Source organism: Oryzias melastigma, linkage group LG7 (genome assembly GCF_002922805.2).
Source record: "Oryzias melastigma strain HK-1 linkage group LG7, ASM292280v2, whole genome shotgun sequence".
Taxonomy (NCBI): domain Eukaryota; kingdom Metazoa; phylum Chordata; class Actinopteri; order Beloniformes; family Adrianichthyidae; genus Oryzias; species Oryzias melastigma.
Window position 1 is genome coordinate 18,342,083 of NC_050518.1, and position 15,533 is coordinate 18,357,615.

Genomic DNA, 15,533 nt, shown 5'->3' on the forward strand with positions numbered 1-15,533 from the left:
TTATTGTAGTTGATGTTACTGAAAGTTGAGCCCTGAAACATTAATGGCAGAGGGTGGGCCGGATGATATAACCAAAACATAAAATCTCAGATTTTTTTTTCTCACCAAATTCAATTTCCATTTTTAATATTTTTTTTCTCCCTCCCTTTACTTTCCTTAACAAAAATGACAAAAGACAGAATATATTTTAAAAAAGCTATTTTTATTTTTACATATTCTTTGGAAATTGGCTCAAACACAAAGGGTTACTAAATACAAGCTGTAAAAATGTTTGTCAAAGAATGTTTTGTGAGCTGCCGCTAGATTTACCGTCTCGTAAAGAGAAACACTTCTCACACTCGACAGAGCCTCTGTTTCAGAACAAATTTGTTGTATTCCCACTTTTTCTAACAACTTTCATACAGATTTTTTGCAGCATAGAGTTTGATGTCCAAGTTTGAAGTCTCTACAAAACCGAACCAGTTCCAAAAAATGGAGAAACTTCCTGGATTAGAAACAAACTCCTCTTTGCTAGCTGTCAATTCAACATCTGCATAATCCACATTTTCGTAAGAATAAATCTTCTTAAACAATAGATTTGAATTTATCGATACAATTGATTTATTACTCAACCCTTGTGGAGGCGTTAAATACACAGACAAGCTGATTTAAAGTGTTTAACCTCTTAGGACCAATGCTAACATGTAAGCTAACCGTCTACAAACAAGCAGGAGAAACTACTGTGGTGATTTAACTCAAAATGTGATGTCCACACATGTGTACGTCAGGTCCAAAGGTGCTAAAATGTTTGAAACCCAGGAGTTTGAGTTGCTTTGAGTGATATTTGAAGAAAGCAAATAATGATTTTATGCCTATTTTTGAAGAGACTGGTTGACTTATCGTATGTAAATGTTCATCACAGATGGGGTCATACTTTGGATATGCTTTGGCAACGACTGACATCAACAGCGACGGGTGAGTTTTTTTTATTGTTGATTTACTGAATTAACAGAATCTAAATTGTTCAGCATAAACGTTCAGGTTCTGACAATTAATTGACTTAATTGATTAATCGATTTATAGTCCAACGATCCAACCAGATCGATCTATCTGAGGCAAGTTGTTAATCAAATTGACCTATACCCTTTTAAAACTGCTTCAAAATGCAATTAATTATTTCAATTTAGAAAAATACTATTCGTATGGTGTCATAGTCTGTTTATTTTACTATAACAGTGACATCACAGCAACAACACACACGTGATAGAAGCAAAAAAAAAGATCAATCCATCATTACAGCCCAATCAATGTAGGTCTGTGAATCAAATCAAATCGAATAATCGTATTGTCGGCCACAAATTTTAATATGAATCAAATTGCCCCAGATAAAGTCTTTTCCAGCATGAGAGTCAAGCATCCGTGCGTCTTGAGTTGAAACAAGTCTGAGTGGTGTTCTTTGGCGTCTGAAGATTGACAGATCTACTGGTGGGAGCTCCGATGTTCATCGTCCGTGGCTCCGACGGTCATCTGGAAGAGATGGGACGCGTTTACGTTTATCTACAGCGGAGCCCCTTGAAGCTGGAGCTCCGTCTACCTCACCCAACGGGGACACAAGTGTTTGGGAGATTCGGCAGCAGCATTACAGCTCTGGGAGATCTGAACCAGGATGGGTTCAACGGTAAGACAGAAAAATGAAAAAAACTGTTCTAAATGGTTCTTAGCTTAGAAAATATAAATATATTTGCCTTTATGTGAAATATTAAGGATGGAGAAAGTAATCTGGTTAGAGAACGATGTTGTGATCTGCTGATTAGATATTAAAGCCTTCTGATTTGAATCTTGACGTAGATCTTCCATGTTCTGCTAACGCTTGAATTACTGACTTTTGCTTTTTCCCACACTTCAAAAACTTCTCTTTATCGGGTCATGCATGTTTTAAGAGTCTGGGAAAAAAAGACGCCACATTATTTTTTAATGGATGTTTTTTTCCCAGACTCCAAAAAACATCCATTATAGGTTAATGATTAGTGGGTTTTTTACACGATGGAACAACCGGGTTTGAGAGTTCAGGGTTTTTGTTTGACTTACCTTCAGTCGTTTTTAAAGTAAAATTTAACACTCCTTCCAGGAGGAACAGGATGATGCACATACTGCTTTTGATAAAAAGATAGCTTCTGTAAAGGTTAACTAAAAACAGCATTTTATATTATACATTTTGATTTTTTTTAAAAAGGGGGGGGGAATTTTGCTTTTTTCCTCTTTTTTTGATGTTCTTGTGAAATTCTTCTGATAATTGAGAACAAAAATAAAGAAAGTTTTTGATTTTGGCTAAAAGCTCCAGAATCATAATTAAAAGACCTCTTTTAAAATAGATCAAAAGTTGTTTGGGACTTTAAGCTTCTTTACAATCAAATTTCACATTGTAGCAAAACTTAAGCTTCATTATTGTAGGAATAGATTTTGTGCGTCATGCAAGGAAAAACAGATACATTTGGACTTATTTTTGTCTTGAAGACGTGGCTATTAGCTGCCCATTTGGAGGGGAGGATCAGAAAGGACTGGTCTACATCTTTAACGGGGTCTCAGACGGTCTCAGGGCAGAACCATCTCAGGTGATCGAGGGCCAGTGGGCCGCCGGGGCTGTGCCTCCCAGCTTTGGGTTTTCCCTCAGAGGAGCGAAGGACCTGGACATGAACGGATATCCTGGTAAATCCAAAGTTACTGGTGAATAATATGTATTTTCCTCATTTCTAAACATTTTTCCTAATAGTGCTTTTACTGTCTCAGATCTGATCGTTGGGGCCTTTGGGGTCAATAAGGCAGTCCTCTACAGGTATGTATGCTCTGTCTGGGTATTTTTACTGTAGAGATATTTGTCTATAGGTGCTAACCATTCTACAATAGCAGCCCAAACACATTGACTAGGTGTATTTAAAAAAAAAGCATAAGATCAGGTTCAGTTCTAGGAAAAGTGTTGCAGTTATTCTTTTACAGTACATTATTCACTACAGGTGTCGACATTTCACAATGCATTCTGCTGTCTGAATGGATGTCATGATATTACATCACATTTTGCTCTAGTTTCATGACAAATATAACTTAAAATATGCAATTTTTTTATTGACAATGTCTGCTCGGCTAATCAGGAAACCACATTGGAGGAAGTTTCCTTTTTATTACGTGTGCTTGTTTTCAGAATTAGATCAAAAAATGCAAAATAAAGAAATAGCAGACGGGCAAGTCCACCTCTACTTTCTGTGTTAAAACAGTAAACTCCACCCTAAGTTGAGAAAAACTAAACATTTTAATAGAACTGTGAGTTTAAGCAAATCTGTTTTGAAAAAGTTTATCAAAGCTTTTAAGTTAATAAAAAACTAAACTATCAAAACTCTAGTAAAAAAAAAAAATAGCTTGCAGGCGAATTAGCAATTTACTCCATGATGGCTTGTTAGTGTAACACTTTTAAAGGTTTTTGTCCACCATAAAAGCTTCAATTTTCAGATTTTCTTTGACTTTTTGTACATGGTGTATAACAGGAATTTAATATTGTTTAAAAGAAGATTTCCGGCGGCTAAAGAGGAAAACAGAAATGCTAGCTTAGCGCTATATTGGTGCTTGCTAATGTCGTCATCACTTTCTGCCAATCAGCGGATGGCGATAGCAACTCCGCCCCAACTGTCTTGTTCTATTTTTCTGTGGACCTACAACTGATGGGGCCCTCAAGAGGTACGGGTCAGAACTGTTTAATGGGTCCATTTAAAATGGAAATGTTCAAAATACTGGATCGTACCAGACCGCTCAATGGACACGTTTTCCAACTAATAAAGACCCACTCCCATCACCATCATTTAATCATGATTATAACTGTTTTTGATAAAATAAAATAAAAAGTGTTGTTTTCTAAGACAGTTTCTTTAGAGTTCATTAGAAATTCATCTCTGGACAAATGGTGTCGAGCAACCTGACCCCTCCTCCTGTTACTGAGAGTTCTCTGTTTAGCCTTCATGCTACCTTACAGCCCCTCACACCCATAACTTAATGTTACTGGTGCTACAAAAATGGTGAGCAATATTGGAGATATCCGAGACCCACATGGATCGATTTGTCTGCAAGTGGAGGAAGCAGTTGGTTCATAACCCTACCGTTGTATTTTCATTTTTAAAGCGTTTTTTTTTTTTCATCTGCTCCTGATTTACAATTATTAGAATAAAAAAATACTCAGAAATCCAGTTTTGAGCTTAACCTTCTATATTTACGTCCCCCATCATCATTAAAATTCCACAAATTAAAATCACCAAAAACACAGTTGTCATCCGATGAGTTCTTTAAATACTCGTGGTAAAACAAAAGACAAATATTTGAACAAATAGGTTTTTGTCATCCACAGAGCCCGTCCAATTGTGAACACCACGGCTTCGCTGACGGTCTACCCCACCATGATCAACCCAGAGGAGAAGAACTGCATGGTTTCCAGTGGAAACTCCAGCATTCCTGTTTCCTGGTGAGTCTCCAGGTTCATCAGAACCCGGTTCTGTTGGGCCATCCTGTGACTCAGTTCAGTTCTGTTGACAGCGAAAATGAGGAACTTCCACGTCTTTGTCATGCATAAACTTCCCATCCTGCCACGTTTCTTACATCAGCACGGTCTTGGTGAAAGTCTCGGTCCGACCTATGTGGATGAATGCCTTTTACATCACTCTTTTAGCGGAGAAGTAACACGCTGAATAGCAGCATTGTTAGCCGTTTTATGTTCTTGGCCTGTGCGCGGTGTTCCTCTGCAGCAGAAAAACGGGGAAAGGAAACAGATGACAGTTACTCGCCGCTCCACATGGTCGACGGCGCACTCCTGTGTGTGCTTCCCCCACCCTTCTCCACATCCTGATCCATAAAGGAAACTCTTGTATACACATATGTCTTGATTACGCTGCGTTGCCTGGCGATGGGGAGTTTTTTTGAGGGGGTGAAAGGAGAGCAAAGGGGATAATGGGAAGGAGGGCTGTAGCAGAGAGGTTGAGAGTTTTTTTTGCAGTTGCTTTGAATGAGATATTGTTTGCTGGTGGAACACAGCTGGGAAACATCAGGACACGATTCCTCGTGTGAGCTCGGTTGTGCAGACACAGGAGCATGTTCTAACTGCTCTCCAAAGGAAGCTTTTGTGTTTGATTTTTTCTTTTTTGTACACGAACGTTCTCTTTGGTTCAAATTCTTTGCTCGCTTCGGGTCTCTTGTGCTCGTCTGGAGCAGAGCTAGCAGTAAAAAGGATTGAGGGATTTAGCGATGCAGACTTGGAGAGCAGCGGCGTGTTGTATGGCTGATGTCATGGGAGAGAGCCACGCTCTCACACAGCCAGCCATTGACTGGTCAGCACTGAAACATGAGTCTTTGCACAATTTCACCCTACTTAACTCTGCTATTCTTTCCTGTGTGTTTGGGGGTGTGGGTGGAAACGGAGACTCACTACTTTATCAGCCCAGCTGGCGATAATGTCCAGATGCCAGCGCTGTATGGTTTTTAAACACACTGACGCTGTTTTCACATCATTCATTGCATTCCCGATCCGTCCCATCTTTGTAATGTGGTAAGAGCTGACAGGATGAATCTGGGCCATGAGAGGAAGTTAGAGAACAAGTGACGTTTATGTATTATGTGCAGAGTTTTCTCTGTTGGAAATACTTCTCTCATTATGTCTTTCTTTCCAAAACAGCGTCAACTTAAGTTACTGTATTTCTGCTGATGGGAAGCATCTACCGGAGTCCTTAGGTGAGCCAGTTACACATCTGTTTTTTGTTATAAGCATGCGAATTGTCAACTCTCTATTAGGTCAGTGTTGTAGATCTGTGCATGTTCTAACACTACATACACACAAGGGCTGGTTTGATACAATTGATTAATCAACTGAATCAATCTAAGCTTAATAGATCAATAATTAATCCATAAAATTAGAGATCGATCTAACACATAAAGCTAAAGTCTGCTAGCTTTATAGTAACGTTTAATGGTATTTCCCATAGGACTGTTAATGCTAACGCTCGGTCAACTTATACATAGATTGCTGACTAAATAAACATCTTTATAAACTCACAGGTATGAATTTTCCAAACTCTTTTAAGGGAATATTTTTTAAAGTAACCATATATGATCTAAAACAGTTTTTTGCTCATACTTTCTTCTTCTTCTAGAATAAGGTGTAATTCTATAGCACGATCGCCACCTTGTGGCCAAACTGAAACTCCCTCAGGAGAGGCAGAACAATCGTTGGAGCTTCTCCATATGAGAATCCATGTAACACTGTATGTTATTAACAAATTCAATATAATTTCACTTTTACAGTACATGAACTGTATCAGATTAATGTAAATATCTTTAAAACCTTTAAAGATTAATAATGTATTTTTAAACAAATATGTCTAAATGTGTAAACCGTGTAAACTCGAATTGAGAGGATCGAAAGAATTGGAAAAAAATAGGAATCAAATTGATCCAGGTTCTGGTGAATCAAATCAAATCTATTCTGGAAATTATTGGCGATACCCAGCCCTAATACACACTGAAACCGTGACCAGAAAGTCATTCTATAAATAAACATCCATATACGTGTTTAAAACTTATTAAGCAAAGCGTAAAAACGTACATTTTGAATGGAGGAGTCTGAAACGTACACATACGCACGTTTACATAGACTTTTCATTGGAAGTGGTCGCTCGAGCGCACGTTTCTGAGCCCAGATTTTGCAGTTATTAGATTGGTTTGGAACAACAAGTTGGATTTTGTTTTAAACTACACTGAAAAAAGTAAAATGTTGGATCAATTAACAACATTTCTGTAAATTTGTTACATTTATAATGTTTAGTTTTCCTCAAATTGAAATTTTGGGTTCATGGTTTACATAAACATTTAATTTGAAAGAAACTAATATTTTTAAATGTAACAAATTACGGAGCTTTTCACTTTTTTACAGCGTAGTTTACATTGATATTTTGGTCATTTTCCAGGACTTTGATGTTCTGTGGTTCAGCAGTGCTTATCTCTCCATCAATGCTTGATTGTTTCAGATTTCAATGTGGAAGTGCAGCTTGATAGTCTCAAGCACAAGCAGAAGGGTGCAGTGAAGAGAGCTCTCTTCCTGGACTCCCAGCAGCCTTTGCTTCAGAGGAGCGTTCGGGTGCGCCGTGGTGAGCGCCTGTGCGATCACACAAAGATCTACCTACGAGTACGTATTACTATCTATAGTGGGATGTAGTATATGTAAAATCTGCCATCCTGAAAAGAGAAACATTTTCAATGTGCTTTTAATTTGAAATCCACCAAACTACACAAACTGAATTAGAATGAAAACTGTAATCTGTTGAATTGCAGAATGAGAAGGACTTCAGGGACAAACTGTCTTCCATTTTTATGGCCTTGAACTTCACTTTGGATCCAACAGCTGCCAATAAAGTCCATGGCCTGCAGCCCATCCTCAACTATCAGAGCGCCAACGTGATCGAGCAGAAGGTAAAAGATTTTATTCTGTCTTACTCTACATTTAATTAACAGTAACAGGCTGCAAAGTTGAATAAAGTAAAGGAGTTGCCACATATTATCGCTCTTTCTCTGGTTGATGTTCTCTGGATCAACGGTCCCCAACCTTTCTCTGGTTTAATGTCAGACAATATTTTCATGGACCAGCCAGTACAAGGCTGAATTTGGCGTCTTATTTTACTTTTTTTTCTTAGTTTTTGAGGATAACGTATATCTTTATTCTCTGTAAAGTATCTACAGATTCTTTAAACCTACGTTTGTACACTAAATTTTGTGCTGTAACCATTAAAATGTGTTATTGATTTTCCTTTAACCCATAACTGTCAAAGCGGAAGCTAAAAAAATGGGATGATTACTTCAGCATCGTCCAATTTTTTATGTGCAAAAGATAAATACAAATAAAAACCGTCACTAAACTGTTTTTTACTAAATAGGCCTAGAATAATAAACATGAATCCATTGTTTGGCATTAGCAACATCCATATTCATTTGTAGCAAAGACTTTTGTTTTTTTTTTCACTTCTAAATGCATCCATCCATTTTCCTGACCGCTTTTTCCCTTTCGGGGTCGCGGGGGTGCCGGAGCCTAACCCGGCTACTGAAGGGCGAAGGCGGGGTACACCCTGGACAGGTCGCCAGTCTGTCGCAGGGCCTCAATCACACATCCAGTCACTGCCACATACACACCTAGGGGCAATTTAGAGTCACCAATTAACCTATGAAGCATGTTTTTGGACGGTGGGAGGAAGCCGGAGTCCCCGGTGAAAACCCACGCATGCACGGGGAGAACATGCAAACTCCACACAGAAAGGTCCCAGCCGGGATTCGAACCGGGGCCTTCTCGCTGTGAGGCGAGAGCGCTAACCACTGCGCCACCGTGCAGCCCCACTTCTAAATGCAACTTTCTTTTATTTTGAAGTCACTGGTTCTTCTTCTGTTTCCCTTTATTCTGCGAAAAGTAACTTTCACAATACGTTTTTAAATTTTTTGTGAACTTTGCTAGCTTTAGCTATGGGCACAGTCGCTTCAACAAAGTAGCAGATGGAATTTCAACACCTGACATCCGTCAAGAAGGATTTGTGGGGAGAATCCAGTACTTTTTCCCAAATAAAACTTCCTTCAGAATTAGATTGAGAACTAAAACGTAAAAAAAAAAAATCATCTGCAGCCCGGAATGGTGGGGATTTAGACCACTATTATGCCACTAAATATCTGCCAAAAGTCCCCCCCTAGCGCATATCAAACTCAACGCGGGCAATGAACAATTCTGTCACCATGAGCGCTCCTGTAGTCCTACGCGCGCGTGTAACAACTCCTGCCCGCTGGTGGAGACATTCCTGCGCGCATGCAACAACTCCTGCCCGAGTTCGTGTAAAAAAACAAAACTGAAACTTGCATGTGATTGGACACTTTTTTATTGGCTCCGCCCCATTGCTAGGGCAATACTGATGCCATAACTGGATCTGTGTATCATTTGCTTCTCAAAGTAAAATGAACAAAAAAAAAAATATAAACGAAAAATTACTATTTCATATAATTATCATTTTCTAAGCTATTATAGAGAAACAGATACATTATTTGTGTTCTTATTAAAGTATTAAATAAAAGTTGGAACGGAACTTTTAAATTCAATATTTTAAGATTTCTGGCACCAAACTACCTCCACTCCTCCCAAATGAACGTTGTGTTCTCCCCACCCCGTGATTGAACACTTTTCTTAGAAAATTAACGTTCCATGCGTGCGTGGAGTTTGATATATGCTCGTGGGAGAGTTTTGGCAGAAACTTAGTGCCATACACTGCTCTAAATGATGTAGATCAGGGGTCTCAAACTGTGGCCCCAAGTTGATATTTTGCAGCCTTGTCTTAATATGAAAAGTCAATGTCTACTAAGCAATATCTTCTGTGTCCACGCTTCTTTGAAGATAGCTTTGTATTTATTTTGTGATGTTTCAGCTTGCTTTATGTTTAAAACTTTGCATTTGTTTTTGTCGTTGGATCTGGTCGTCAGAAAAGTTCTTAGCAACCGTTGCTAGCATTGTCAGCTCCTGTCGTTTCACAGGACACGCACAAGATATTGCTTAGTAGTACATAGACATGAACAAATGTTCAATAAACTTGTTCAGTAGACATAGACAATGAACCAAAGATGCAGACAGTGGACACAAAAACATATTTTTGGCACTAATGGAACTCCATACGGTCCAGCTTCAGTTAGACCTTTAAGGTAAATTGAGTGTGAGACCCCTGATATAGATGATGATGATGGAACCATCCTCTCTCATTATGAAAATAGAGGACTCGCGCTCACCTGCCTTTGCTCGGCTAGCCTGCTGTAAGTCCCGGTCACATAAACGCAGATGACGCCTTGATATCTCAGATAGTGGCACAGCCCGACTCTGCGTTTGATGGCGTCTCTGGGGATTTGAGCGGGTTTGTCTTTGGCTAAATATGGCAGCTTCTCAGCTGTGGTGCACCATATGCAACTCCAGCCGGCTCTATCAGATGGAATAATTCAGGAAATGGCAGCAGTTTGATCGGCCTTTCTTTTTCTCTTCTGGTGTGTTTCTGAAGTTTTCCTGTTTTCATTGATGTCTCTCCTAGATAGTGGAGCAATTTGGCCTCTCTCGCAGCTGTGATGCATTGCCGACCCAAACCTTGAGCTGTGATATCAACCTCCAGCTCTAAAAGGACATTTTTCAAACAAACAGCCAGATCTGTGTATAAAAGTGGGGGGGGGGGGGGACCAGGGGGAGGTCAGGCTGCCAGCATGTTTCACTCGTCTTGCCTCATACAGCAAGGCTGACCGCTGCCCCACAGCCTTGGATTAGAACAGACATACGATCTTTTATTGATTTGCACATATGCTTTGAGAATGTGTGGAAGGTCGTGCTGCGTTTCAGTGCTCGTGCCAAGTCTTTTCAAGCAAACGCGCAGAAAGTCTGTCTTTCATCTCCACATATTCCATGATTTTTTTATGAAGTTCACATATAAGTGCATTAATCTCTATTTTTTTTAATGTTTTCTCTGAAAGTATCCAGCTTTGTTTTTGCCTCATTTCAGTCTGAAAGGATTCATCAATGGTCTTATTGTTCTTTTGTAGCATCATCTGACCCTGTGTGTGACCCTGATAAATGGAGTCCTTTCATGGAGTTTTGATGTCTGATGAGGAGCACTGATGGTTCTGCAGAGTGTTCCTGCGGAGGGGAGGATGCGCGGGGGCGAGATAGCGTTTTTGGTTACCATGGAGTCCATAATTAGAGGCCGCGCATGTCGTAATGACAAAGAGGATGCTCCGCTCTCTGTAATCTCCTCTTCCATTTCTATTTATTATCCTCATCGTCACCAGCATCATCGCACTGTCAGTGGCAGCAGGATGCAATTTAGTGATCCGCACGGGCTTTCCCTGCCACACGCTCAGCGGTCATCTCCTCCGTTTGCCGCTGCTTCGTGAAACCTCACTCTTGTCTTGGGGTCAGCAGAGCCGTGGCCTCGGCGTGTTCTCTGCAGGCTCCGCCTTTTCCATACGATCATGCACCGCTGTGGTTTGCAGGGTGGTGTAGAGTGTGGAAAAAGTGCGGCTCGCCGCACGCTGCTGTGATGTGGCGTAATGGTGAGAGCAGGCAGCTGCACGCTCAGCTTCCTTTGACCATTATTTCTCCACTGTAAGATCACAAAAAAAAGAGCGGGACGGCTGATTCAACGGCCCGTCTGAACTCGTCATGACACCTCGAATTGTCTGAAAATCCACAACTCCTTAATGACGCTTGTAAATACAAGCGGCTGCCAGCCAGGTGTGCTGTGGTTGGCAGCCGCAGGGAAGGGAAGAAATTAGTCATCCTGCGTGCGTCCTGACACACGTATGCTGCCGTGTCCTTTCAAGAGTTCTTTAAAGTCAGCAATTCAGAAAACTGGCATGTTAACACATTTTTTTTTTTTTTTTTTTTACATAATCGACTTTTTTAGGCTCAGATTCTGTTGGACTGTGGAGAGGACAACATCTGTGTTCCTGACTTGAAGCTGGAAGTTCTTGGGTGAGTGCATCAACATCTTTATATACATTAATACAAATATTAAACTCCATTACCACATTTTTGTGTGTTTTTCTGAGAAAAACTTGAGATTTTAATTATATTTAAAATGCTTTTGTGTGGCTTTCTGCAGACTTTTCATAGTTTCCATTTGCTCTATTCCTACTTTAAATGTTCTTTTATATCGTTTTTTCTCCTTTTACCTTAATTGTTTTAAGCTAAATGTTATTTTGACCAGCTTTCATTTTATATAAGAGTTCATATATTACAAATTAATTAAAAATAGGCATTTCAAGTCCCACTCTGATCATCTTTTTATCTAATTTGAAAGCTTTCTCTATGGTCCCTTAAACATGATAATGCTGTTTTAGCCAAAACAAAGTTTCTGTAGAGTGGCAAGACGTCAATAGAAATTCCTCTCTGATTTGCGGGTGCAGAGCAAACCCCCCCTTTTTTTTTTTTTTTTGCTTTGCTCATCGAAGCTGAGAACTCAGATCGGGGACGTTGTGGCCCCGCACACTGTATTTTCTACCTCACAAATACACTTCTATTTTAAAGTGTTGACTCGTTCATCGATTCGTCTCTGAGTTTTAGGCGGGACCTTTGATGCAGAGTAACCCCTCCCCCCTTGTTCCCCACACCCACTACTGAGAGTTCTCTGTTTACAGGCACTCCCACTAGCTTACCACCCCTCAGCTTGTAGCAGGAGGCTTGTGACATTTTTTTTTTGTTTTTGCTCCTGATTCAAAACAATTTCCATAAATACTTAGAAATGCTATTTTAGGCTTAATTTTCTCTATATTTTATATCCTCCATTCTGGGAAAAATGTCACAAGAACATGTTAAAAACACAATTTTTAAAGGTAATTTCACTTGTACTAAAACACAGTGGAGGAGCAAGAACCTCTTATATGGAGCGAGGCAAATGAGGACAACAGAGCGGAAGGCCTTTACAAATAAAAGGATCAAAAATACATATTTTGAACACTTGTAATTTTTATGAAGTATTATTAATGAGTTTTCAAAATTAAGAATTTTCTTTTGCCATAATGTGGAAGGCCCGGATGCAGATGATACGCAAAAACGAGGGGCACAAGATTTCATTAAAATTTTTGCTTTATTTTTTCAACGCTTAAAGAAGTTTGTATTGATGGTTTCTTAATATTTTTTAATAATATTGACTGTAAAATTGAAAGAATAAGTGGGAGGGCTGGAATTTTCCCCTATAAAGAAAACATTTTTTCCCTCCAAAAATTCCATCTATGTGGCAGTAAATAGAATTAGCTTAACATAGTGTGCAAATATAGTAACTAATGACTATAATAATGCTATATAGCTTATATTGTTGACTTTAAGGAAGAAAATTAGAAAAAAGACTAAGTAGCCATTATCAAAAATGGTCAAAGAGCTATGTTTACTTCCTTTGCTAGCTTTGCAACATTAGCTTAGTAGCCTATCGGGAGGAACATGGATGACTCTTTGAGACCAAAATTTATTATCAGCTGTGAAAAAAAGTGTTTTTGCTTTCAAGTAGATGTTGTAGTGGTTTGATACATATTTGCAACAATAGGCATCAAAGGGTTGAAGGTATGGTTTTAGGGTTTAATCAATATTTTCTATGAAAATTTAGAATTTGGATTATCAATCAAATGAAATGGAAAGTAGAAAAGGGATCACCTCTATTTCGTAAAATGTCACCTTTGGTTTGAGCTTCAAACACAGCTGCTTTTGTGGTGTGACCGCTTTTGTGTCGCCAATCTGCCATAGTGTTACTAGCCAAAGTGTTGTTGGGCGCACGCCATCCTCAGAAAAACAGGAAGCAGTTATGCTTCGTAGGTGCACCGAGGACGGCAAGATGAAAGGAGTCTGTCGGAGGACTTGTTTACCAGAGTCAAACCTAAAGCCGTCAAGAACACCACGCCTGCCACACTTTGATTTGAGAAATCTGTTAGCATTTTTCTCAAAAATAACAGCCTCCCCGATACTCCCTTCTCCACTCTGTCATTTCGATTTCACATTCCTATATTTATCTACCATCTGCCTCCATTTTTTTTTTTTCATCCGTCACATGTGGAATAATCTACAGCGGTCGATAGATGTTGAAAGTGAGATCGGTGCCATTACAATAAAATCGTGTTGTTCCACAGTAAATTACCGACGCTTTAATGGCGCTTGGAAGGGTTGACAGGGTGGCTGTGATTAAGTGGAGTTTGTGATCCAGCATTCCTCCGGTGTTCTCTTCACATCTGCCAAATCGCAGAACCTGTTAAAGTCCCGGGAGGCTTTTTTTGTGTTGTTTTCTAATTTCGAGCCTTTGTTTGGTTTAAAAAGTGCGATGCCCGTTAGACTTTGGTCGGGTCTGAGGCCAGCTGGGGATCAGCTTCACAAATCTTCTCCCGCTTCATGAGAACAAGCTGTAATTAAAAGCGTCTGTGTGGCCCTCCATATGGAATTTCTTATTGTACTCCTCTGAGGAGAAGGCTGGTGGGAGTGAGAGGAGGCAACAAGCGCCGGCTTAACAATGCCACAATCTGCTGTACAGCATGTAGGACTTTATTACTACACCGTGGAGGAACTTTCATTGTTTTTTGTTTTTTTTTGTCGCCTCATATTTGCTCTCATTAAAGTCCATCACTCCGGAGCTACTTCAACTCCTTTTCATGTATGCAAAAGAATTTGATCCGCTTTAACAGTTTTTTCTCTTTCCTGTGGCAGGGCCCTCAGCAGAAGGAAGGAAGTCTACCTCGGCGATGACAACTCGCTGACCTTGATTTTCAACGCCAGGAACGAGGGTGAGGGAGGAGCGTACGAGGCAGAGCTGCACGTGGTGCTGCCGCCCGAAGCCGACTACAGCGGCATCGCCCGCAATAATGAGGTGAGAGGAAACGCCACCAGGCATACTGAAAAAGGTGCGACTTTCACAGACTAACATGACTGATTTGCTTCCCAGAGCTTCGCCCAGCTGACCTGCAGTTATGAGACGGAGAATCAGACGCGCTACCTCAGCTGCGATTTGGGGAACCCGATGAGGGCCGGTACCAATGTAAGAGAAATTAACGTGTTCTTGTTGCATTTTTTTGATAATGGAGGACATATATGATGAAAATCGAGCTCAAATTTCATTTCTGAGTTTTTCTTTATTAAAATCGTGAAACCGTAGTGGACGAAGAACAAAGATGTTTGTAAAAGATTGTCTTTGTTACATAGGAAATAGCTGGGCAGGCTACAAGCTCCATGCTTTCAGCAATGGAGAGGGGAAGAGGGGCGGGGTTGATCTCAGTGGCCCACCCCTTTTTTCGCTGTCTATTGACTTAGCGGCATGATGAGCTTGATGCAGCGGCCCTATATGGGAGAAGCTACCAGCTAATGTTTTTAGCATGATCGCTACATGGAGTGGTGTCTGGAGATATCTCACTTAGAATGAATGGAAGACACAGATGATGTTGAGAAATCAGGTTTATTTATTGTGACGAGTTCTACAAAAGCATCAGTTACACGTCTCCATGTCTGGGTTCATGTGATCATTCAGAGATTCTGAGAGCTTCTATGTCACTCCGGGGGCTGTGTTTTCTGTGACAGCCGCTTCCACTGTGTTTCTGTGTCTCTATGACTGAGTTTGAAGGCTCACTGTCTCATTAACCCGAGAGAGGGAAAAATAAAAACAAAAATGAAAATTTGGAGACCTTTTTTTTAAAAATGATTATTATTGTCTCGATGAAAATAAGAAAAATACCACTCGATGTGAACGCAACATAATAGACTACAGACGTTATGAGGAACTTTATCCTAGAAAATTAGAGATTTAAAAAAATAGCATAAAAACTAGGGATATAAAAGGTATTAGATACGTTTTGAAAAATCAGAGCATTTTAGGGGGGACTCAAGAAAGATTTGTTTTTTTCAACTCAAGTTTTTTCAACTTTTTTTGGTCTCAATACATCTAAATGAGCAAACATTATTAAATATTTGTTTTGAAGCTTTTCCAGAAATGAATGTTAGGCTT

At 39.8% G+C, this 15,533-nt stretch overlaps 1 protein-coding gene across 2 annotated transcripts in view; it reads left to right on the forward strand.

Annotated features, from left to right (window-relative positions):
* Positions 1 to 15,533, forward strand: part of itga5 (integrin, alpha 5 (fibronectin receptor, alpha polypeptide)) — a 46,750-nt gene that overhangs the window by 22,877 nt on the left and 8,340 nt on the right. For both annotated transcript variants that reach the window (XM_036212844.1, XM_024292521.2), the window contains exons 11-21: positions 902 to 954; positions 1,449 to 1,657; positions 2,494 to 2,685; positions 2,767 to 2,812; positions 4,367 to 4,480; positions 5,684 to 5,739; positions 7,032 to 7,189; positions 7,336 to 7,473; positions 11,466 to 11,533; positions 14,246 to 14,405; positions 14,481 to 14,573. In XM_036212844.1, the coding sequence (XP_036068737.1) occupies positions 902 to 954; positions 1,449 to 1,657; positions 2,494 to 2,685; positions 2,767 to 2,812; positions 4,367 to 4,480; positions 5,684 to 5,739; positions 7,032 to 7,189; positions 7,336 to 7,473; positions 11,466 to 11,533; positions 14,246 to 14,405; positions 14,481 to 14,573 (1,287 nt within the window). The remainder of the gene's footprint in view (positions 1 to 901; positions 955 to 1,448; positions 1,658 to 2,493; positions 2,686 to 2,766; positions 2,813 to 4,366; positions 4,481 to 5,683; positions 5,740 to 7,031; positions 7,190 to 7,335; positions 7,474 to 11,465; positions 11,534 to 14,245; positions 14,406 to 14,480; positions 14,574 to 15,533) is intronic.